Source organism: Bactrocera neohumeralis, chromosome 6 (assembly GCF_024586455.1).
Source record: "Bactrocera neohumeralis isolate Rockhampton chromosome 6, APGP_CSIRO_Bneo_wtdbg2-racon-allhic-juicebox.fasta_v2, whole genome shotgun sequence".
Taxonomy (NCBI): domain Eukaryota; kingdom Metazoa; phylum Arthropoda; class Insecta; order Diptera; family Tephritidae; genus Bactrocera; species Bactrocera neohumeralis.
The window spans coordinates 57251246-57274256 of NC_065923.1; the positions used below are offsets into that span (position 1 = coordinate 57251246).

A 23011-nucleotide genomic window follows, 5' to 3' on the forward strand; every position below is an offset into this window, starting at 1 on the left:
TTACATGGGAAATAGGCGTGGTTGTAGTTCAATTTCACTTATTCGCTGTAGCATAGATATTTTTGAAAAGATTTATATGTATATCAAATTTAGTTGAAATCGGTCAAGAAAGTCCCGAGATATATGATTTCACCTAAGGTAGGAGGCCAAGCCCATTGTTCAATTTTGACTCGCCTTTTTAAAGCCCTCATATACCATATGGAGGTAAAATCATTGTCGCTGGCGTATTTAGTTAGTGATTTACATATAGCGCTTTTTGTACTTTTTAACAGTACCGTTAGATGAGGAGTGACAGGGCCGGCCCGATACAATTTACCGCTATAGGCAAATACCAAATTTTGCGCCCCTTCTAAGCCTATTCTTCCACAACAATAAATTTTATTACTTTTGAAAATTATTGAGGTAATTTTTTTGAAAAAAAAAACACTCATAATTCAAAGTTTAAATGATTAACATACACCTTTATTACAATTTTCAACTATACAGGTAGTCGAAAAAGGCTTTTGCTATTTTGTCAGTAGAATTAAATTCGGGGAAGTTGAAAAAATGTACAGCGGTTCAAAAATGAGTGAAAATAATGAAGAAATTCGTTATACTTTGAAAGTTTTATTAAAAAAAGGGAAGAATGCCACGCCCACCACCAATGAAATTTGTGAAGTCTACGGAGACAACGCTATATCAGTTCGTGTATCACAACAATGGTTCACTCGATTCCGATCTGAACACTTCGAAATTTCGATTTACTCTGATGAAAGTTTTACACTGATGAAATAATGTCTCTAGCGGAAAAATGGCAAAAAGTGGTCGACCAAAATGGTACATATTTGTTTATTTATTTATTGGTATGAAAAAAATGAGTTAAAGTTTGATTAGCTATACGACTACCCAATTATTATTTTATGAACATCATTTTAATGCGTAGTACATAAAAAATAAATGACTGAAGAGGAGCAAAACATTTCCCACAGTTCCTTAATATTATATTTGCTGTTTGCAAATTCTAGCTTGCCTCGCCCAGATTCGGAATTTTTCTCCAGAGGCTCAGCAAATGTTTCACATTTCTAAGTATTTATACAAAAAAACTGATTAAAATATTTTTCATAATTAAATGCAGAATATTCAACTACAACTACTTTCATTGAGAGTTTTAGACCCAAAATCGGACAACCATACAAAGATATCAGCAGTCAAGAAAGCTAAAACTGAAAAAGTTGCAGAGAAACCGCCAGGCTGAGTAAAATGCTATCCAAAGAACATACCAATACTGTTTACATAAGGGCGGAAGGCAATGCTTGGACCTCCTCTACAAAAGAATCTCTGGAGGTATTTATTAAAACGCATTTCCCTGGAGTCAGCAAACGCCTTTAACGGGGTTCAACCAGAACCACCGGCTAACGCAGCTGATTACCGAGGTCATATAGTAAACAAAAGTAAAATTAAATACGTCATAAATAGTTTCTCACCATTTAAAGCGGCAGGTCCAGACGGGATTATGCCCATAATGCTGCAAAAGCTAGAAGAACCAATGGTTCTAAGGCTTGAAAATATATACAAAGCAAGCATTCAACTGTCTTACATCCCAAGAAGTTGGAATGGAATTAAAGTGGTGTTCCTTCCAAAACCAGGCAGAAGAACACAGGATTTTAGACCTATAAGCCTCACATCATTTATGCTGAAGGTACTGGAAAAGCTAATGGACTTATATATGTACCATGGCGGATACGTTATCGAAGTCCCAACATGCATACATAAAGGACCGATCAACCGAAACTGCCCTTCAATACACCATGGCTGCATTTCTAGATATAGAGGGAGCCTTCAATAATATAGAAGTAAGCACTACAATTAATTCTCTGACACATGGCGGCATAGACGACATTGTGTGCAGATGGATACAATCGATGCTTAAGAATAGGAATATTATAGCATCAAACGGCGCTGCAAAACAAACAAGTTATGTGAGTAAAGGGACTCCTCACGGAGGGGTCCTTTCCCCGCTTCTATGGGCAGTAGCGCTGAACGAAATACTACTCCAACTAAACGGTGGAGGATGAAGGCAGTAGCATATGCAGACGATATAGTGTTGTGGTATCAAGCATGTTCCCTTCAAAAGTCAGTGAGATTATGGAAAGAGCACTACAACAATGGACCAGGTGTTAGTCCTAATAAAACAGAACTGATGCTATTCACAAACAAAACCTGTTTCAACTTACCGTACTAAATGGTACAACACTCTTTCTATCCCCCTCAGCTAAATACTTGGGGGTGGAGATTGACTCCAAACTGTCCTAGAAAATAAATATAGAAAAAAGAATAAAAAAAGCATATATAGCCTACTACACTTGCAAGAGAATCGTCGGCAATAATTGGGGCCTTAAATCTAGTATAATCATGTGGATGTATACCGCTGTCATAAGACCTATACTCACATATGGAGATCTGGTATGGTGGCCAGCGCTAAAGAAACAATACAACATTAGAAAATTAAATGGAATACAAAGAGCAACATGTGCAGATGTTACTGGTGCAATCAAGTCATGATTTAATGTTGAGCTTTCAATCTCAAAAATTTCTTAAAAAAAATAAAACAAAATAAACAAATAGCTAAAAAGTGCATTAAGTGCAAGCGTTAGGCAATAACGCCGAAAGTGATAATCAAAACATAAAAAATCACTAAAAAATTAAACTAATAAAAATAACAAATAAATGCGAAATAAAGCAAAAAAACAAAAGCATGTGCGCAGCGCAGCCCCACCAACAAGGCTCCTTTCCTAGGATCCTTTTTTTCACAAATGTATTTCTGGGAAAAATAAGAAGTCATATTTTTGGACTACTGTATAATAATTGCGGCATAAATTTTATATACAGTGGAACTTCCTTATAGTGAATTCGCAGGGGACCTGAAAATCGCTTCTCTATATGGAGACTTCATTATATAGAAATTAATTTTTTTCTTTCGTAATTTTATTTAAAATAATCAATATCTAAGTTTGGTTTGAATTACATTCTTCCATTTTTCATTTTCAACAAAAGCTTCCAAATCATTTAGACAGTTAAAAACATTAATCGGTACGTCACTTTTCATCTCCACAAAGGTTCTAATACAGTTAATGGAAGAAGAAACTTGTCCTAATGTAGGTAATGCCTCATCAGTATCTGCCATTTCTTCTTCAGTGTCCAAATCGACTTCATCGATATCTAAAAAGGAAAAAAAAAAGAAATTATGTTTATTACATAAATATTTGTTTGGTTACAACAAAAATAAATATTCACCAGGTACAGCTGGAACTCCGCGACTTTCTAGAACGCTGCTAAGGATATCTTCCTCGGAGGGGTTTTCCGAGATCGGCACATCAATATCAACATTGACATAGTCCTCAAATGATGCCTCGATATTTGTCACTTTTTTAAATGAAGACTGCAAAGCAACCAAATCCGCTATTGAAAGGTCTTCTTCATCCCACTGCTCAGATGGATTCTGCATGGCATCTTTTGAAAATTCTGCCTTTCTAAAACAGTTGGGAATTGTTTCTGGTTTAACATAGACATCCCATACAGAGCTTAAATTTCGAATAGCGTGGAGTAAGTCTATGGTAAAAACAGAAGTTCCCCCATCCAGCTGAGCCAATATATTCGTTAAATTACGTTTTCTGTAATGTTGTTTCATGTTGTAGATAATGCCTTGGTCCATTGGTTGCAGTAACGAAGTCATGTTGGGAGAAAAATAAGCAAGCTGAATGTTTTTTAGCTTGTCTTTTACATCTCTAGGGTGCGCAGTGCAGTTATCAACAAAAAGTAAAACCTTCCTGTCTTGTTTACCAATTTTTTTGTCCAGCTTTAGAATCCATTTGGTAAAAATCTCACTGGTCTTCCATGCTTTTTTGTTAAACTCATAATCGACATCTAACGATTTTACTCCCTTAAAGCACCTCGGATTCTTCGCCTTTCCGATTACAAGCAATTTAAGTTTTTCCGATCCAGTCATATTGCTTCCCACCATGACAGTTATTTTCTCCTTGCTTTGTTTTCCTTCAAAGCATTGCTCATTTTTGAATGTCAGTGTTTTATTTGGCAGGCATTTGAAAAACAATCCAGTCTCATCGGGCTTTAAGATGTCGTTTGCGTTGTAATTTTCAATCAATCTTGGTAAAACGTTCATTACCCATTCTTAGCGATTTTGTAGGTTGGCGTCAGCACTTTCTCCACATAACGTTTTTTGAACAATACCATGGCGTTTTTTGAACTTATCTAACCAACCTGTACTTGCCTCAAATTCATGGTGTCCTAGTGCTTCAGCAAAATCCTTGGCCTTTTGCTTCAATATTGTTCCAGATAAAGGAAGAAAGGAATATCTTCAAACTGGCAAGTTCGAAGCCTTTTACGTTTTACGCTAATTGTCGCATCTTCAATCATTTCCTTATTTTTTAGAATATTTGATAAAGTGCTGGGAAGTATTTCAAACTGATTAGCAATATCTTTTTTCGTACCTTCCCTTCTTTAACTTTGTTAATAATTAATAACTTTTTTTCAAGGGAAATGCTGCTTCGATGCGTCATTTTTACTTCAATTTCTTAACCTCAGTATATACAGTAATAAACCTTTTCTTTGTTTACATACATATACTCACCTCCAGAAAATCTTAGGGTGTTGTATTGCACTTTTTTTTGCTACTTTCATGGTAATCAGGGTGTTGTGTTAGCATTTAAACTACATATAAATCTTAAATTTTGATGACCGCGACTTTAAAAGATATTAAATAATGCAAGTGTTTACGTTATTTAAGTGATTATATTGAATTACTTTGCATATATGTTCAATTTTATTGCGATATTAGTTGTTGTTTAATGTTAAATCAGTTGTTTTTTTTGAGCAATTTCTAAACACGCTTCAAGTATTTCCAAATTTTTGCATGCAGTTGACAACTCGTTAGCCGTTATAGGAAAACATCAATTAGAAATTGAGTTTGAAATGAAACATATGTCGAAGTTTTTAATAAGAATACATATTAGTGTTAATAATAAAGTTTATATTCAAAATTTTAGAGCCTTTTTATTGCTGCGAAAATTCACAACCCGACGTTTTAAAATACTTTTTATAATATGTTTATTTTAAGTTGTAAAGGTGAAAATAGGCCTACTGGGGAACCGAACACCTAAAAAACGTCGGTAACGCGCTTTATTGCAAACCTCTGGGTAGGTGTGGAAAATGCAAAACTTAAATATTCAAAAATAAATGATCAAAAATAGTATACGGATGAGAATTAGAACGATGTATTAAAAATTCAGCTTCAAATGCCTAAATATCTTCTTTCTAAATTAAAATTATTGGTAATAATATTTCAAAAGCTTACGAATTCAAACCGTTTTATGTTTTTTGTCTGTCAATTGTAAACAAATACATTCAGAAGAAAACTCACCACCGAGAAATCTAAAAACAGGGCTGCTTTTTATTAATAAGAACTCACTAAATAAAGAATATATTACTATCAGTAAATAATATTTTTATGGGCGAAACATGACACACTATAGCGTTTAAATCAAATATTAGTAAATATATGTCATTAATAAATTATTTCCTTTTATATTAAGCAACAATATTTATAGTTTTCATTATTTAATAGAATAAATTTGCTAAGTATTTACTACCTCTGAAAATCCAAGATGGCCGCTATTCACCCCTCAGAAAGCTACCACGAAAAGGTTATCTACTGTATATACTGTGTTCTTAACACAACTGATCTCCTACTACAATGTACATATGTATGTATTTTCATTTTGGGATTCCCCGTATTACATTTCGTTTATTTCTGAGAATACGCAGTTACAAATAATTGAGTGTAACCGAAAACATATTTGAAAAAATTCACTATACGGAGACAAAAACGTATGAAGCTTGATTTTCAAGCAGTAAAATTTGTTCATTATATAGAAAACTTCATTATATAGAAATTCATTATAAGGAGACAAAAATGCACCGAAAGTAGAACCAAAAAGCTGTGTCTTCAAAATGACTTCATTATAAGGAGAGCTTCATTGTAGGGAAGTTCACTATAAAGAAGTTCCACTGTACCAATTAAAATGATAAATTTAAAATGAGCAATAATATTTTATTTATGCTTGTATAAGTTTATTAAATTTAAGACTTCTAAATTAATATTTCAAATAAATTATATTTATTTCGACTATTACAAAGTGAAGATGTGCCAGATGAACTTCATTTCTTCAAAGAAAATTGATGACCTTCATGAAATATGCATATTCGTTATCATTTCCATATATGTATGTATACCAATAGAATTTGTATGGCATATATGTATGTATGTAAGTACATACATATATTATTTCTTTTGCACATTTGTCTGTATGTTTGCGAAAGCAAATGCGAGCCATATGCATACATACATACATACATATACATATATGTATACATTCATAATAACAAGTGTCGCACGCATCTTTCGCATGGCCGAAACTCACACTTTGTCAAAGAGTCAATGTGTCGAAGCACTGACACGACGACAAAGCGTCACAACATTGTGTTGCTGGTAGAAAATCCGAGCTGTGCCGAAAGAAACTAACAAACGATCGCCGATTGTCACCGCTTCCCTTGCTGCTCGAAATATGTAAGCGTTAAACGTTTAACGCAACCTTTTCCAAACTCGCATAAGAAGTATAACTTCAAAAAATGAATAAAATACCTATAAAATAAATTATCCAAAGGTCAAATAGCTCGTGAAATGGGCATAAGGGATTGGAACGTGCGTATTATTATACGTATTTTAATTGATTAGCTCGAAAAAAGGGCAGTGGACGTCCGAAAACTCTAAAACCTCGTCAAGAACGACAAATTAAACGGATGTGCATTAGTGATCGCTTTCAATATGCTGGAACAATCAATGCAACATTTTATGAAACCACTGGGGTAAAATTAACTACAAGTTCTATGCAAAATGTGCTGAATAATCTTGGATTCCGACCGCGACGTCCAGCAAAAAAGTTTATTTTCAGGATATTTCAGCCCCTTGCCATAGAGTCAAAGCGGTAACCAAAGCATAAAAACATTTAAATAGATTTTTCAATAATTTATTACAAACACTTACAGGTTTCAAAACAAAAAGATTTTTATGGAATAGGGTCTCTCACGTGGCCAGGAAACAGTCCAGATCTCATTCCTATTGAGAACTGCTGGCATTAATTGGGCAAAATGATGGGCAAAATGATAAGAGAAAAGCGTCCAAAAAGTCTAAAAGAAATAGAAAACATTATTGAAGCTGTGCCGAATGAAGAAATCAATAAAAATTATCTTCAACGCTTTTTTGAATCGATGCCTAAATTAGGAGGAGGGGGTGTTCTACAAAATACTTAGAATTTTTTTATACAAAATATGTTATTTTGATTTGTTATGTATTCTAATGCTAAATAAAAATCATATAAAACATAAAATATGTAAATAACTTATTCTAAAAGTACATTATTGTTCATAACAAAATTTACTTCTGTGGTTTGTTATAGTGTGTTTTTACATTTTTCACTATAACAAGTGTTAAACTATAAGTTTTTTATATAAAAATGCTTGACTTAGAATAATATGAATCCAAATTTGCGCTATATAAAAGCACTCGGTAGAGTGCGTGGGTTCTTTTTTTTCGCCGAGTGTATATTATACATATACATACATATGTATGCAGAAGGAAAAAGTGTTCACACCCCAATTATAGATTGAAAAATGTTGGAAAGTATTTTTTATTATAGGTTATATAGAAAAAAGAATCACGCGAAAATACAAACAAAGAAAATCCTACATATTTGGTGTTTAAGATGTGGCACGCTCGTTTTCCTCATAATTGCGGGGCATCTCGACAGGCTGTGCAAGCGATAACTTGAGAAAAAATGAAGACATTAACAATCAAATTCCCTAGAGCAAACATTATAAGAGATCCTACCAACATATAGGCAAGTTACACAATTGCCTAGGGCGCCAAAATCTTAGGGCGGGATTTTGGCAAATTTTTTTTTTTTACATAGGTATAAATCTACGATTTCTTATTTCTTTTTTGTTGACCCCACCATGTTCAACTTTATTTATTTTCACAACTTATTCAAAAGAAAATACCGCAAATTCTGTAATAAACACGTGCGGACACTAACGGTTTTAACAATAAAGGTAAAATAATGTAGTGACATGACAAAACAGCCAAATAAGACAAATAGTGAATTTTGAGCAAGTAGTGCCAGTTCAAAATAGGAATATTAGAAAATTTTCGACTGCGTGGGTTTTTTTCGCCGAGTGTATGATTTATACTCGTATTTAATATACACAAGTAAGTAAAACTCTTTGATAATATTATAAAATTTATATCATATCGAAGTGACTTTCGCGGAGTATTTCTTTCTGCATTGGCGGCCTTCGGCCGCGCTTTAAAAAAATATGCACGAGCAATACATTCAGGGTGACTGAAGTACTTTTGCGTAGTACTCCTTTATTATCTAAGTATTTTATTAGGTAATATTATTATTTAATATTACTAAGTTGTTTATTAAATTTAAATAAGAACATATCTATATGCATGGAAAGATTTTTTACACTTATTTTAATTTGAAATATAATTTATAAAAGCTTGTTTTTATTAGAACTAATAGCGGGATCCTGTAACCAGTCTCTAGTCTCTATTTGAGACATTTTGAGGTAAAGTCTCAATTTGTGACTAGTTACTATTCACTAAACAGTCTCTAGCATTAGTCTCAAACTATTGCTTCAAATTTGAGACCTGATAGTTAGCAAGTCACAAAACTAACAGCCCTATTCTGAAAAAACCTCTCAACTGAGTTGAGAGGAAAAATTTGAGAGATTTCTTGTGAGGCATATTTTGTGAGGCTATTCTCGCTCATAACCTCATAAGAAAAAAGCTTAAAAAAGTCACCACGTGAGGTAAAAAGCTTTTTGCTGTCAAACAGCTGTTTTAATAAAAATAAACAAACAAAAACACAAATGGATAATAAAGATATGTATGCGTCTGTGCTTGAGGGTGAAACAATCCCAATATGGGTACAATCGATTGCGCCGATTGTGCCCTTGATCCCAAATTTCGTGCTAAATCTTTAAGAGAACATTTATTTATTTATTTATATTTATTTTTATTTATTTATCTTACCCCTTCTTTGTATCTGAAACATCCTGAGCGCTTGAAGGGAAATAAATTTCACTGCCCTTAACATCCATAATTAATTTCGAAATAAAGTGCAGAGCTCTAGACACAGAGGACTGGCTCATAGAGAGCATATAACTATTACCAACGCATTTTGGGTAAGAGCCATGCCCGTAAAAATACAAACACGCCAGGAAACGCAGATCAAAAGATATACTCGATCTCTGCACATCATGCGGCACCAATTCACCTATAAGTACTTCACATAGCGATTTTGGGAATCGAAATGTTTTTATAATTGTTGTGTCTTGCATAGTAAAAGGATCGCTTTTGTCTCGTAAACCCTTCAAAATTTTCCTCCTACCCCCCGATTCCCCCTCCTCAACAATTGCCGCATACACAAAGAACAGTTCCTCCATGCTAGTTATAACCAGAGATAAAGAGATGTTTAACTCCTCTCTCACTGGAAGTGAGAGAGCAATTGCTAAACGTCAAAACCACCTAAACTTTGACAGTTGATCGAGTTCAGGAGGTTTTGACGTTTAGCAATTGGAAACGAGCGATGGCCAGATTGAAATCTTACCAAAAAAATATGTAAACAGAGGGATTTGTTGCATCGATCAAGACTACTTGTAAAAAATGTAAAACAATGAAAATTAAATAAATTTGTGAAATTTAAAGGTTTTTGATGAAAAGTTTTGTAATTTGAAGCATCTTGGTAATATTTTCAATGGAAAATTATTAAAAACATTTAATGATTGAGAGCTAACAAGCTTAAATCCTATTATTGGGCATTGAAAGGACAAAAGTCAGTTGTTATAATATTCTTTAAAAAGATTTAAATAGTTTCTCCATATAATAAATAACCACTATATAGTAATTTTTATTCATACTAAATGTTGGGTGTTTTAATTTAAATGCCCAAAAATTGTAATTTTGTTCAATCTGGCCATAATGGAAAATGTTATAAAAAACGCTAATTTTGAGGCGCTCTCACACTGGAATAAGTTTAACAACCCTTTATTCCTGGTTATAACACTCAAATATTTTTTAAAAAATGTCAAATATTGATGTAAAACAAACAAACACAGATGTTTTGTATTATGATGGCTGCTTTCACACGTCACAGATATTTGTGATAATAGTGAGCATTTGAGTTTTTGAATTTTTGCCAGAATAAGGTAACCCTCACTATAGTGAGAAACATCACTGTAGTGAGGTTGGTGACTTTTGTGAGGGCATGAGAATAGGGCTGTAAAAACAACTCTTGTCTGCTATCTTGAATATACTGAATAGATATTAATCGATTGTCGTTTTTTTATATTTTGTAAGCAACTCAAGCACGAAAGGGTTAGCGTCGTTGTTTTTTTTAAGCAACTCAAACACGTTAACCCTTTCGTGCTTGAGTTGCTTACAAAATATAAAAAAACGACAATCGATTAATATCTATAAATCAATTTTACATAAACTTCGTAAATATTATGAAACAAAGTGAACATATATTTTTATTTTTATTGATAATTATGTTTTTTGACTATGTTATAGAAAATTTAATATTTGTTATATTCTATATATATATTCATTGAAGTGTAAAAACATCTCTGATTAATGAAATGTAATAGATTTTGTGACTGTTACTTACAGAGTAGCAAAATCGTCTCAAGTCTCAAAAATTGTCTCTAACTTAAAATCTCAAATTTTGAGACTTGAGACTGTATCACAGTACAGAATCGCACGGTAAGATTGCTAAATAAAGAAAGAGGAACTATAACGAAAAAGCGAATTGCTCATATTTGCTTATTATCATATGGCAGAGCTCCATTTCCTCATAATTGTTAGTCGGCTATTACACGAAGCAACTTTTGTTGCGGCAACTCTTGGTTTATAGGCGAGGGGGCGACGAGGAGAGGAGAATCGCGCCGAGTTTCCAGTGTTCAGCAACACACTTTGTCTTCTTACTCGTAACAGTTCGCTGCGACGTTTTTCGGCATTCGTGTTCTTTCTTTCGTAGTACATAGTTGCATTTGCGTATCTTTTTTTGAAATTAATATTTTGAATATATTTAAAAAATTTAATTTCATCTTTTGGTAAGTAATTTGCAAATATGTATACAAATATACATAATATAACATAAATATTTTAGAAAATGGAGTATGATGAAAAAATCGAATTGATTAAAGATACTGATTCAGACGATAGTGAAAAGGGTGATATATGTCAAGGTCTGTTATATACTCTTTGTTTTAATTTTGAATCATAAATAAAATGTATTTCTTAATTGATAGAACTGATTAATATACATATGTGATAGAGTGGCCCAAATATAAGGAAAAAGAAACGATAATGGGTTAAAGTAAAGAGTAGACAATGGGTTAATGGGTCAAAGTAAAGTGAAAGAGAATGAGAAAAAAACTCGAACAAAGTTGCGCAACACAAGTTGCTCGTGTGAAGGTAATGGGCGACAGCAAAAGAGAATCGCCCGAGAATTAGCAACAGAAGTTGCTTCGTGTAATAGCCGACACATTAGCACATAAATTATGCTCATTACGAGTGTAAAAAGTAATTTTTAAAATAAAGATTTCTTAGGTAAACACCTGCAAAAAGAGTAAAATGTGGATGTATTTAAATGTTTATAGTTTAATTTAATTAATTTGAAGTAAAAAATGTGCGTAAAGTGTGTTTAATGTGGTGAAATAGCGTGTGGAAATTTTGGGAATTTTTGAACTTTGAAGTCAAATATCTCGTAAACTAAGCGTTTGCGGTACCTATAACCCTATACATATATATAGATCGCGGCGTCAAAAAAATCGGAATTGTGTCAAATTGTGTAAAACAAAACCGTATAAAAACAGAATTAGGTGTAATATATGTGCCGTTAAAAAATATTTGTCCTACAATCTGACAGTTTTATATTTTTTTCCAAACTTCAAAAATATCTATGCTGCAAACTTACTGTTTTTAGTTTTTTAGGACCACCCAAGCATTTAAAGGTTTTTATCTCAGTTACCTTCAAATACAACACTGTAATACGAAAAAATTTTGAGGGTCGCCCTGACTAACAAATGAAAACAAACATCTGTCAAAAATTAAGACTGTGAACGCATGTGTTTCTATTTTATATTTAACTTATCGTATAATTCAAAGATTTTTTAAAATAACACTATGAGTGACGAGGAGGAGCAATTTAATCCCAAAGCACATAAGAAACTATTGCAAGGCATCAGCAGCCTGGGCAAAGCTCAACATATTAGGAAAACAACACGTAATGAACCTATACGTCAGCAGGATGAGTTTCAATTGGTAAAACCTGGAGACGAATTAGCTGCACGTTATCCAGTTGGCTTGCATGATATTGTAAAAGTATTGCAAACAACTAAGAAACATGTAGAAGCCGGAAAACAACTGAAAGTTGTACAGTCTTCAAAAAAAGTACTTGATAAGCCACTAGAAACTCCACAAGCAAATCGTCTTAAACGAGGACTCGGCTATGATAAAACGAAGAAAAATTTGGGACGTTGGGACGCCGTTGTGTCTCAAAATCGTAATGCGGAAACTCAAGTATGTATATAAATATTTGAATTGTTTTATTGACATACATTATTTTTATAACTCAAGGTTTTTCCTCTACGGTCCGAAACTATTTATGTTGATACGTCTTTATACCGTAAACCATTGGAACGATCGCTTAAGTCTGAATTAGCTATCGCGTTGGAAGCAGAACAAGCACGCCTAAAGGCCGCAAAGCGAGAATCAGCAGGTGACACAGAAAATGTAGAGGAACTAGCCAAAAGAGAAGCAGAGTTATTGAAGAAAAAGCTAACAAGAGACGAACTTTTTGCGCGCCGTAAAGAGTTAGCATACTTAAAAATTAGAGAGTCCCAAAAGTCATTAAAAGCACGCAAGCAAAACAAAATAAAATCGAAAAATATCACAAATTGCTTAAAAAACAAAAAATGCAAGAGCAAATCAAACAATTTGAGATTCTGCAAAAAACAAATCCTGAGGCAGCTTTAGAGAAATTGAATGAGTTAGAAAAGAACAGGGTTTTGGAAAGAGCTAGTTTGCGCCATAAGAACACTGGGACATGGGCAAAGAATTTGCAAATACGTGCAAAGTATGATAAGGACGTAAGGAAGGACTTGTCTGAACAATTGCAAATTAGTCGTCAATTAACGCAAAAGAAAATCGATAGCGATGATGACACTGATGATGACAATCCCACAAAGGCTTCCCACATCAGCACTCAAAAAGAGTTGAATGAATCTGATCCCTTCAATCCATGGACGCGTTTAGAAAGCATTCAAAAAGACGGAGGTACTAATGAAGTTGAAGGTGAAAACTGGAGAAAATATTGGCTGGATCGAAATGAAAATGAAAAAATGTTGGATGAATATAAAAAGCTTTTAGTTGAAGAAGATATGTCTGATGAAGAACAACAAGAAATCAAAGAAACAACAAAAAACGATGAAAAGTTCGTTGATGAGGTTGATTCAAGAAAAAAAGCTACTGAACAGAAAGTGAAAAAAGCTAAGAAAATAAGCAAAAAGGTCGTAAAAGCAAAGAATAAAACTACAGTGGTCGAAAAAGAAATTAAATCTAGTGGAGCTGGTGAATGGTTAGTTGAAGAGACTAACATTTCCAATTCGGAAAATATTTCCAATGATACCAATATTGATGATATTTTTGATAAGCAAGAGGACAAAATTAAACAAAAGGTGACTAAAAAAATGAAAGAATTGTCCAAAAAGGCTAAGCTTTTAAAAAAGACTCAGTTGAAGGATACAAAACAAAAAAAACGCCTGAAAAAGGATGAACTGAAGAACTTAAAAGATTTATCCTTTAAAAAAGAATTGAAACGGCCAATAATAGACGAAGAGCTCGGTATTGAAGGAAAGAGTAAAAGCAATGTTGAAATCAATATGGAAAAATTTAAAAAGGATAGTCAGTCTCTACAGACTGAACCACCAACAATTGAAATAAAACCTTCCTCAATTATTGATCCAAACAAATTGGCTGATGTGAAACTTAAACAACATGTAAATAACTTCATTGGTTTGAATGAATCTATTGGTGCTGTAGACGATGACGTGGACGTAAGTGGCGATGAAGACAATTATAAGGTTTACTTAGATCAACAAATGACAATCAGCCAAGCATTTGAAGACGATGATATTATTGCCGACTTCACCCGCGATAAAGCTAAAGACTCGGAAGTAAAAGACGCAGAAATCGATTTGTTTATGCCTGGTTGGGGTTCATGGGCTGGCGCTGGTATTTCCGCTGAGCGACAAGCTGCTATTAAAAACAAACGTCTAGTTCTTAAGTTAGCTAAAAAGGAAAAGCGTCGTGATGATAATAAAGGTGGCCTTTATATCAACGAAACTGCGAGTAAACAATTACGATCTCATCTTGTTTCTGAAGTGCCATTCCCATTTACCTCTGTAGCTGATTATGAAGGAAGTATTCGCGCAACTATTGGACGAAATTGTGTTCCGGAAACCGCTTTTCGTATGCTAACACGACCGGCGATCATAACACATAAGGGTCAAGTAATTGAACCCATGGATCAAAGTGAAATAACAAAACCGCAGCGCAGGTTAAGACATGTAGTTGATAGAAGGATAGCAAGAATGAATGAAAATCGTCCAGCAAAAATGGTTAAAACAAAATAAAAATACTACAAAAACATTTTAAAAAATGCGTATGTATTAATATAAATTTTAGTCTTTAACTGCCGTTTTGTCATATCGACTATACAGCTTAACTGATGCTGAGTGAAAAAACTCGTTTGTTAAAATAATTGGTATACAAATAAATTTTTTTTTTTTTATTTTTATTTTTATTTTATTTTATAAAAGCTTACATAATAATACAATTATTATACAAACTTAAGAAAATACGCTGCACTAGCATCATGGGCTATCGGCCGACTGGTTATGTTATATGCGTCGAAGAAGGTCGCTGTCTTTCAAAAAGTTGTAGATTTTCGAAATGTTGTTGCTTGAGGGATCCATCAATAAAATTATTGGATCAGTATTATTGAAGTTTGACAGTCTATGAGTTTGAAGTGCTGGACAATGTTGCAGAAGATGCAATAGATTTAAATCTGAATCACAAAATGGGCATTGGTTGATCTGAGTGCCATTTAGTATGTGAGCGTGTGTGATAATGGAGTGGCCAATGCGAAGTCTGATATATGGAATGATATAATTAGATGAAAGCGATGACGGAAAGGATGGTTTGATACGATTTGAATTTATTCTAGAGTAGTGGTGTCTGTAATTCATCCAATCAAGCGCCAATTTAGTGGATCTTTGTTGAATAATAAGCCGTTTTATATCACTCTTAACAAACAAGGCAGATGTAGTTGTTGGAGTGATGCACACCTCCTTAGCCACCGAGTCCGCAAAAGTATTTCCAATGATTCCAGAGTGACCGGGTATCCACATTATTTTTAGTCTATGTGCTAACGAAAACAACAGCGATCTAATGCCAATAATGACGTCATTGTAGTTACTGCGGTTTTTTAAAGCTTGAAAACACGATAGACTATCTGTACAGATGATGAATTTACCAAGGTTTTGTTGGGCATACTGGACAGCTTTGAGAATACCCGTAGCTTCAGCGGTAAAAATTGAACAAAATGGAAATAATAAACCATACGATATTCTTTGTTGGTTATCATCAACTACAGCAAAAGATGTATGCGACGATTTGGAGCCATCAGTATATATAAACTGCCAACCAAAAGATTTGAAGTGCGCAGATAATTCCAAAAATCGAGATTTATACACAGTGCTTGGAGTGATGGATTTGCGAAGAAAAGTAAGATCACTAATGAAAGAAGATTCATTTACTTTCCACGGTGGAATATATTTACTGCAAGGCAGCAATATTTTAAGCGGCAACTCATTGGTTTTAGCAAACAAAGCACTTTTAAAAATAGAAGACGGTATTTTAGGAGACCTCTTTCTGCAAAGTGATGATTGAAAGTCCTTTTTTATAGTAAAGTTCGTGCTGAGTATGAGTTTTGAATAAAGCTTATTTAAGCTATCTTCCACTGCATCTTTTAGAGAAGGTAGGCCAGCTTCCGTCAGTATGTTTTTAATTGGCGATGTTGGAAACACTCGAAGAGAACAACGAACTGAAGAATGATAGGGCGCAGCAAGCATCTTTAGATGATTCTTAGAATGATGTCCATAAATTTCCAAGCCATAATTAATTACAGATGAGATGAGGGCTTTAGTGACGTTGACCAGTAAAGCCGAGCCGATGAGTGAGCGCTTACATGAGAGGTATTTAATAATATTTAAATTAACAAAGTCTTTTTCTTATATACTGACAATGTTTCTTAAATGTATACTTAGAGTCTAATACAATACCAAGGAACTTAATACTATCTGTACACAAAATGTTTGTATTATCAAATGTGAGCGTTGGGATAGTACATTGATGTTTTTTACAAATATGAAAAAGTTTCGATTTAGGAAAAGATATTGATGTGCCTGAAGTAGAGGACCAACGAGAAAGACGCAATAAAATTTCAGAGAAAGTAATTGTTACTGAAGTCAAATTTGAAGTTTTTGAGAATAAAATTAAATCATCAGCATAAATCTGATGCCGGATAGTAACAAAATCTGATAGAATGGTACTGATTTCATCAAATGCAATAGTAAATAGGATCACCGAGAGCGGTGACCCTTGTGGGGTACCATTATCTAATGGTAGAACAGAGGATGAAACATTGGATATGATAACACTTAATTTACGGTTGGATAGGAAAGATTTGACAAAGTTAAAAATACGAGAACCCACTCTCCACCTACTAAGCTGTCTTAACACTACATGAATCCCAATCCTGTCAAATGCTTTTAGGAAATCTAAAGAAAGAATAGAAACATGATTTTTGTGGGACAGAGTATCAGAGATAAAGTGATCAAGGTGCAGGAGAGCATCCAACGTACCCTGCCCCCTCTTGAACGCATCTTGGTTGTGCGAAATGAGATTATTAGATTGAGCATACCAGGCGAGTCTAGTAGCAATAATCTTTTCAATCAATTTACCAAGGCAAGGAAGAAGGGAAATGGGACGATAACTGCTGACCACACCAGGAGGTTTACCAGGTTTTAAAATAGGAATAATCGCGCTAGTCTTCCAGAGGACAGGGTAGTTGCCACTGAGAAAAATACTATTGTAAAGTTTGACTAGACGGGATATAAGGAATGGAGGAAGGTGCTTGATGATAAGGTAAGAGATTTTATCAATGCCAGGAGTTTTGCCCTTGACTGACGAGAGGGCTAAATTAAAATCAAGTTCAGATATATCGGCATCTAAATATTCAGCTGATTGAGATAAGGTGGAAGGAGGAAGGTAAGGAGAGCAAAGAGAAGAAAGTTTACTAGAGGAAAAATCAGAAGAGAAATTGGAGTCCAAAGAAATATTGGAAAAGTGGGTGGCAAACTCTAAGGCTATATCTTTGGGATATAGTAGAGTGCCCCGAGGAGTATTTAAATAAGTGATAGGAGAAGAAGGTGATAAACCAGCCAGTCTTTTCATATCAGTCCAGATTTTTCTAGAATCCGAAGAAGAAGTGATATTATTCGTAAATTCTTGGAAACAATGAACCTTAGCAGCCTTAGCTTTATGGCGAAAAAGTGCATTGGATTTTTTGTAAGCTATTAAGTTTGCACTAGAACGTAAACGTTTAAATTGATGCCATGCGATCTGTTTCAGATTTCTTAGTGCAGAAAGCTCATTATTCCACCAAAGAGGAGCAAGCTTGACTGGTTTAGAAGAAGAAAGGGGAAAAGAATAGTTAGAAGCAGAACGTATAATTTTTTGGATTCTAGAAGCCTCTTGATTTATATTGGAAGAAAAGGGGAAATAACGTGAATGCGAAAAACAGGCTTCTTCAAACCTATCCCAATCAGCCGAATCAGTTTTAAACCGAATCCTGGGCTTAAAAAATGAATGAGGGCGAGAAGTAGATATTTTGGAAAGGATGGGAAAATGATCACTGCCATGGAGATCATCAATACAACACCAGGATATTTTTGAGGAGAGGGAGGCAGAACATATGGAAAGATCAATATTAGTGAAGGTAGAGTGAGTGGAAAAATGGGTGGGGGAACCATCATTTAAAACAATGCAGTTGGATCTTAGTAAGGCATCCTCAATGCTACGTCCCTTGGAGTTAGCCGAAGCAGAGCCCCAAAGGGGACTCCAAGCATTGAAGTCACCACACAAGATAAAAGGATTTGAACCGGAAGGAATAAGATTTAAAAATTCAGTAGTAGAAAATGATTGATCAGGAGGGGAATAAGCACAGATGATTGAAATTTTATAGGGGGCGAGGATCTCAATAGCTACACAAGCAAAAAATTGAAAGGGGTATGGGAAGTAATACGTGAGGTAGATTTCTTTTAACTAGGATGGCAACTCCCTGCTTGTTGGTGGTGTTATGTGGGAGATTAATAAAATATCCCACATAAGCCCTAGGGGTAAAAGCTGAGGCATTATAAGATAGGTGAGTTTCATTCAACAGGATAATAGATGGATTGTACGATCCCATAAGTAACTCTAAGTTAATATAATTATTAACATAACCGTTAATGTTCCATTGAAGAAGTGTAATCATATCATATGTAAACTTATAAAAGAAAAAAGTTAAGCTACGAATATTTTATTTAAACTAAATGTCTTCATTGTAAGAAGGAAAATTGGGTAATGCAAGAGGATCTTGCGAGCAGGAGAGGGTGGGGGAGGGTGTGATAGGACAGGAGGAAAGGATATTGAGAGGAGAGTCAGAGATGGATAAAGGGGAAAAGAGAGGGAAGGAGAAGTGACAGAAGAGGAGGTAGGATGGGTTGGAAGGGATTGTTTAGATGAATTGATGTCTGTAGTTGTTGTTAGATTAGTTTTGGTAGGATTGTTGGATTTGTTATTAGGTGTTGTTTCATTATTGATTTGATTAGTATTGTTAGAAATTTTAGCTATAGAGGCAAAAGAGTTTGCATTAGAAGTTGTATGAGAAAATTGAATTTTATACTTGGTAACAGCTTCACGCATACTACATTTATAAATAGTTTTAATTTTTAATATTTCTTTGGATTGTTGATATTTAGGGCAAGTATTAGATGATGCCGGGTGGTCGCCCGAGCAATTTGCACACATTATTCTCTTACATTCAGTAGGTGGGGTATGATCGGAAGGGAGGTTGCATGAGACACAAGAAGGTGAATTACGGCAGTATTTTGCTGTGTGGCCAATTAATTGACATTGCTTACAACGCATAGGATTAGGGTAATACGGACGGACAGTGAGGTTCCTCCAGGCAACATCAATTCTTTCAGGAAGTTTGTATTTATCAAAAGTTAATAAAACTACACCCGTAGGATTACGGGAGCCGTCAGCAATTCGTGAAAACTTATGTACAGCAGAAACACCCTGCTCCTTAAGACCATCAACAATATCTTCTTCTGATAAGTTATTCAGGAATGGGGCGTATATGGTGCCTTTAACCGTATTCAAAGTATTATGAAGCTTGACATTGATATGACCTCCGCCAGGTAAAATTTTTGCAGAAAGAAATTTGCTAGCTGTTTTGTTGTTATTTACAAAGAGCAGTAGGCTACCATCACGTAGCTCAGTAACTTTACTTACTTCCTTACTGATTGCTTGAATACCTTTATACGTAGCGAAGCATGATAACGAATTAAGTGGCTTGTTGTCGTCCAGCGATGACATGACCAAAAATTTTGGATCATCCGTGTTTGAGACTGGTAATTCTGGAAATTGGTCTAACGGGATCGGATTTGGTTTTTTCTTTTCTTTTTCATTATTGGAGATAATAGGGAAAACCTATTATCCCCTAATTTGGTGGCCCCAGGGGCCATAGTAAACGCGAATTTTAGTTTAACAAATTAAGAAATTAAGTGATTGAAAAGATATAAAACGATAAAAAATTAATTCACAAACAAAGCACGAGCGTAATATAAACGCAGAACAAACCGTTATACCGTTTTAACAAACTCAATAAGCACAGAGCGAAAAGCAACCGGTTACGATGACAGTTCGACGGTGTATGTACAAATAAATTACAATACAGGAATATAAGCAATCGTGTAAACATTTACATTCATATCTATGTATATAAATAAAAACAAGTAAGGAAGGGCTAAGTTCGGGTGTCACCGAACATTTTATACTCTCGCATGATAAAGTGATAATCGAGATTTCATTATACGTCATTTACATATTTTTCAAATACCGTATTTTTGTAAACTTTTATTCCGCTATCATCATTGGTTCCTAATGTACTATATATTATACAGAGAAGGCATCAGATGGAATTCAAAATAGCGTTATATTGAAAAAAGGCGTGGTTCTTAACCGATTTCACCTATATTTCGTACATGTCATCAGGGTGTTAAGAAAATATTATATACCGAATTTCATTGAAATCGGTTGAGCAGTTCCTGAGATATGGTTTTTGGTACATAAGTGGGCGAGGCCACGCCCATTTTCAATTTTTAAAAAAAGCCTGGGTGCAGCTTCCTTCTGCAATTTCTTCCGTAAAATTTAGTGTTTCTGACGTTTTTTGTTAGTCCGTTAACGCACTTTTAGTGATTTTCAACATAACTATTGTATGGGAGGTGGGCGTGGTTATTATCCGATTTCTTCCATTTTTGAACTGTATATGGAAATGCTTGAAGAAAACGACTCTGTAGAGTTTGGTTGACATAGCTATAGTAGTTTCTGAGATATGTACAAAAAACTTAGTAGGGGGCGGGGCCACGCCCACTTTTCCAAAAAAACTACGTCCAAATATGCCCCTCCCTAATGCGATCCTTTGTGCCAAATTTCACTTTAATATGTTTATTTATGGCTTAGTTATGACACTTTATAGGTTTTTCGGTTTCCGCCATTTTGTGGGCGTGGCAGTGGGCCGATTTTGCCCATCTTCGAACTTAACCTTCTTATGGAGCCAAGGAATACGTGTACCAAGTTTCATCATGATATCTCAATTTTTACTCAAGTTACAGCTTGCACGGACGGACAGACAGACGGACGGACGGACAGACAGACATCCGGATTTCGACTCTACTCGTCACCCTGATCACTTTGGTATACATATATAACCCTATATCTAACTCTTTTAGTTTTAGGACTTACAAACAACCGTTATGTGAACAAAACTATAATACTCTCTTTGGCAACATTGTTGCGAGAGTATAATGAATCGTCAAACTGTATGTACGCTCATAATTCAATAACACCTGGACCAATTTGGCCAATTCTTTTTCTTAAATGTTCGTTGAAGTTCAAAGATGGTTTTTACGGCCAGAAAAATTCGAATAATTTCCGGAAAACCCCTAAAAACAGGACTTTTCTTTTCCCCATACAAACGTTTTATAAAAATGAATGTTTGTTTGTTAGTAACACTAAGAGAACGGTTGAACCAATCTTGATGAAGTTTTAAAAGGTTGTTTGTTGTGGATCGGGAAAGATTTAGAAACAAAATACCTTATACTTTTCATGAGGAGAAATCGGAAAATTGGACAATTCCAAAAAGTAACATTTCCATACACATTTTTTCAATTTTTCTTTGTTTTGTTTTTCAATATTTTGATTCGTGAATTATTTGAATCGTTCAATTGCGGTCGCTTGCTTTTTTATTCCGGCTATCCAAAGGAAAAATGATTGAAAACTATTCAGAGAAAGCTTGTGTGTTTAGCACAATGTGATCAATTGCATATTGAAATTTGTTACGAAGCCACGAAGAGGTCGCGCTAATATTGGTCGGCGTTCTTTTTGCCATCAACGTATGGCAGCCCAAAGAAAGGCAAGAAGTACTCCCAAATGCGATGACATACGTGCGGAATTATAGATCGCGGTCAATCAGCTAGCGATCGTAACGATATCACAGCACGACTTTTTAAACAATAGCTGCGATGTTTGATGGTCTTTATCTTGAAGCAACCTATGGTATATATGGTGCTGTTAAATGCTGAATGTATTCTGTTGAGTAGCAAAAAAGAGGTTTGCCGCACGCACACATTTTTATTTGGATGCGGATGGTGATTACACCAGATCATATTGTGAATGGTACAGTGTGTGCAACTTTTTGAGAAGCATGCCAGCAATTGGATTTGCTGGAACTGTCGAAGATCATTTCGACATATCAGCCTTCAAATGTGCGTTAATTATGGGATACGAAAAAATGACACTGCCGATGACATTTTACATTGTATTCGCTAAGAATTGGCAAATTCCGGTTGATACTTCCAGTGGTTTGATATCAATTTCACCTCCCTTTTGTCAATGCACTTCAACGGAAGATGAACTCATCACGAATATTTATCAGAACATTGGCCAAATTATCGTATCTACGATTCCTTAAGTGCACGCACAATTTTAGCTGCCAAAATACTGGTGTTAATAACTTAAACTGGAAGATTCAAAGTCAAATTCCGGGAGGTTTGTGCTCATATAAATCGATCGATCGTCTTGACAAGGAAGACGAAACCGTAAATTATCCAGTGGAATTTCCAAATTCTTTGGAGAGGCTTGGTATGCCCCAGCAACATTTGCGTCTCAAAGTTGGATTTGTCATTATAATGTTTAACAATCTTCATGCGCCGAAACTATGTAATGGAACCCGACTAATTATGACGCAGTTAGCGAATACAGGGGACAGCCATTTCAGTTCAAACGTCTTCAATTTCCAGGCAAAATTGCCTTTGCGCTAACAATCAACAGGACACAAGGAAATCGGGAAATGCTATGTTCTTCACACGCCCAGATATATGTGGCGTGTTGACGAGTTGGAAACCCATCTTCTCTCCCATCTCCAGAGAACTTTAA

At 34.8% G+C, this 23011-nt stretch overlaps 2 protein-coding genes across 2 annotated transcripts; one reads left to right on the forward strand and one right to left on the reverse strand.

Moving 5' to 3' along the window:
* Nucleotides 1–2713: 2713 nt before the first annotated feature.
* On the reverse strand, nt 2714–4536 carry LOC126762338 (tigger transposable element-derived protein 6-like). Its single transcript, XM_050479042.1, has 2 exons — nt 3274–4536; nt 2714–3198 (listed from the first exon to the last, which is right to left on the reverse strand). The coding sequence occupies exons 1-2, from the start codon at nt 4157–4159 to the stop codon at nt 2978–2980; spliced, it is 1107 nt and encodes a 368-aa protein (XP_050334999.1). The 5' UTR covers nt 4160–4536; the 3' UTR covers nt 2714–2977.
* A 7695-nt stretch (nt 4537–12231) lies between these two features.
* LOC126762284 (U3 small nucleolar RNA-associated protein 14 homolog A-like) lies at nt 12232–14843 on the forward strand. Its single transcript, XM_050478945.1, is given in 3 exon segments — nt 12232–12703; nt 12761–13064; nt 13067–14843. Coding segments are annotated over 3 exon segments (2451 nt in total). The 5' UTR covers nt 12232–12307; the 3' UTR covers nt 14818–14843.
* The last annotated feature ends 8168 nt before the right edge of the window (nt 14844–23011 follow it).

Bases quoted from the DNA above. Each gene is read 5' to 3' on its own strand.
- LOC126762338 (XM_050479042.1), bottom strand. From the start codon at position 4,159: ATGAACGTTTTACCAAGATTGATTGAAAATTACAACGCAAACGACATC. The intron at 3,199-3,273 runs GTGAATATTTAT...TTTCCTTTTTAG, and splicing joins CGGAGTTCCAGCTGTACCTG to ATATCGATGAAGTCGATTTG.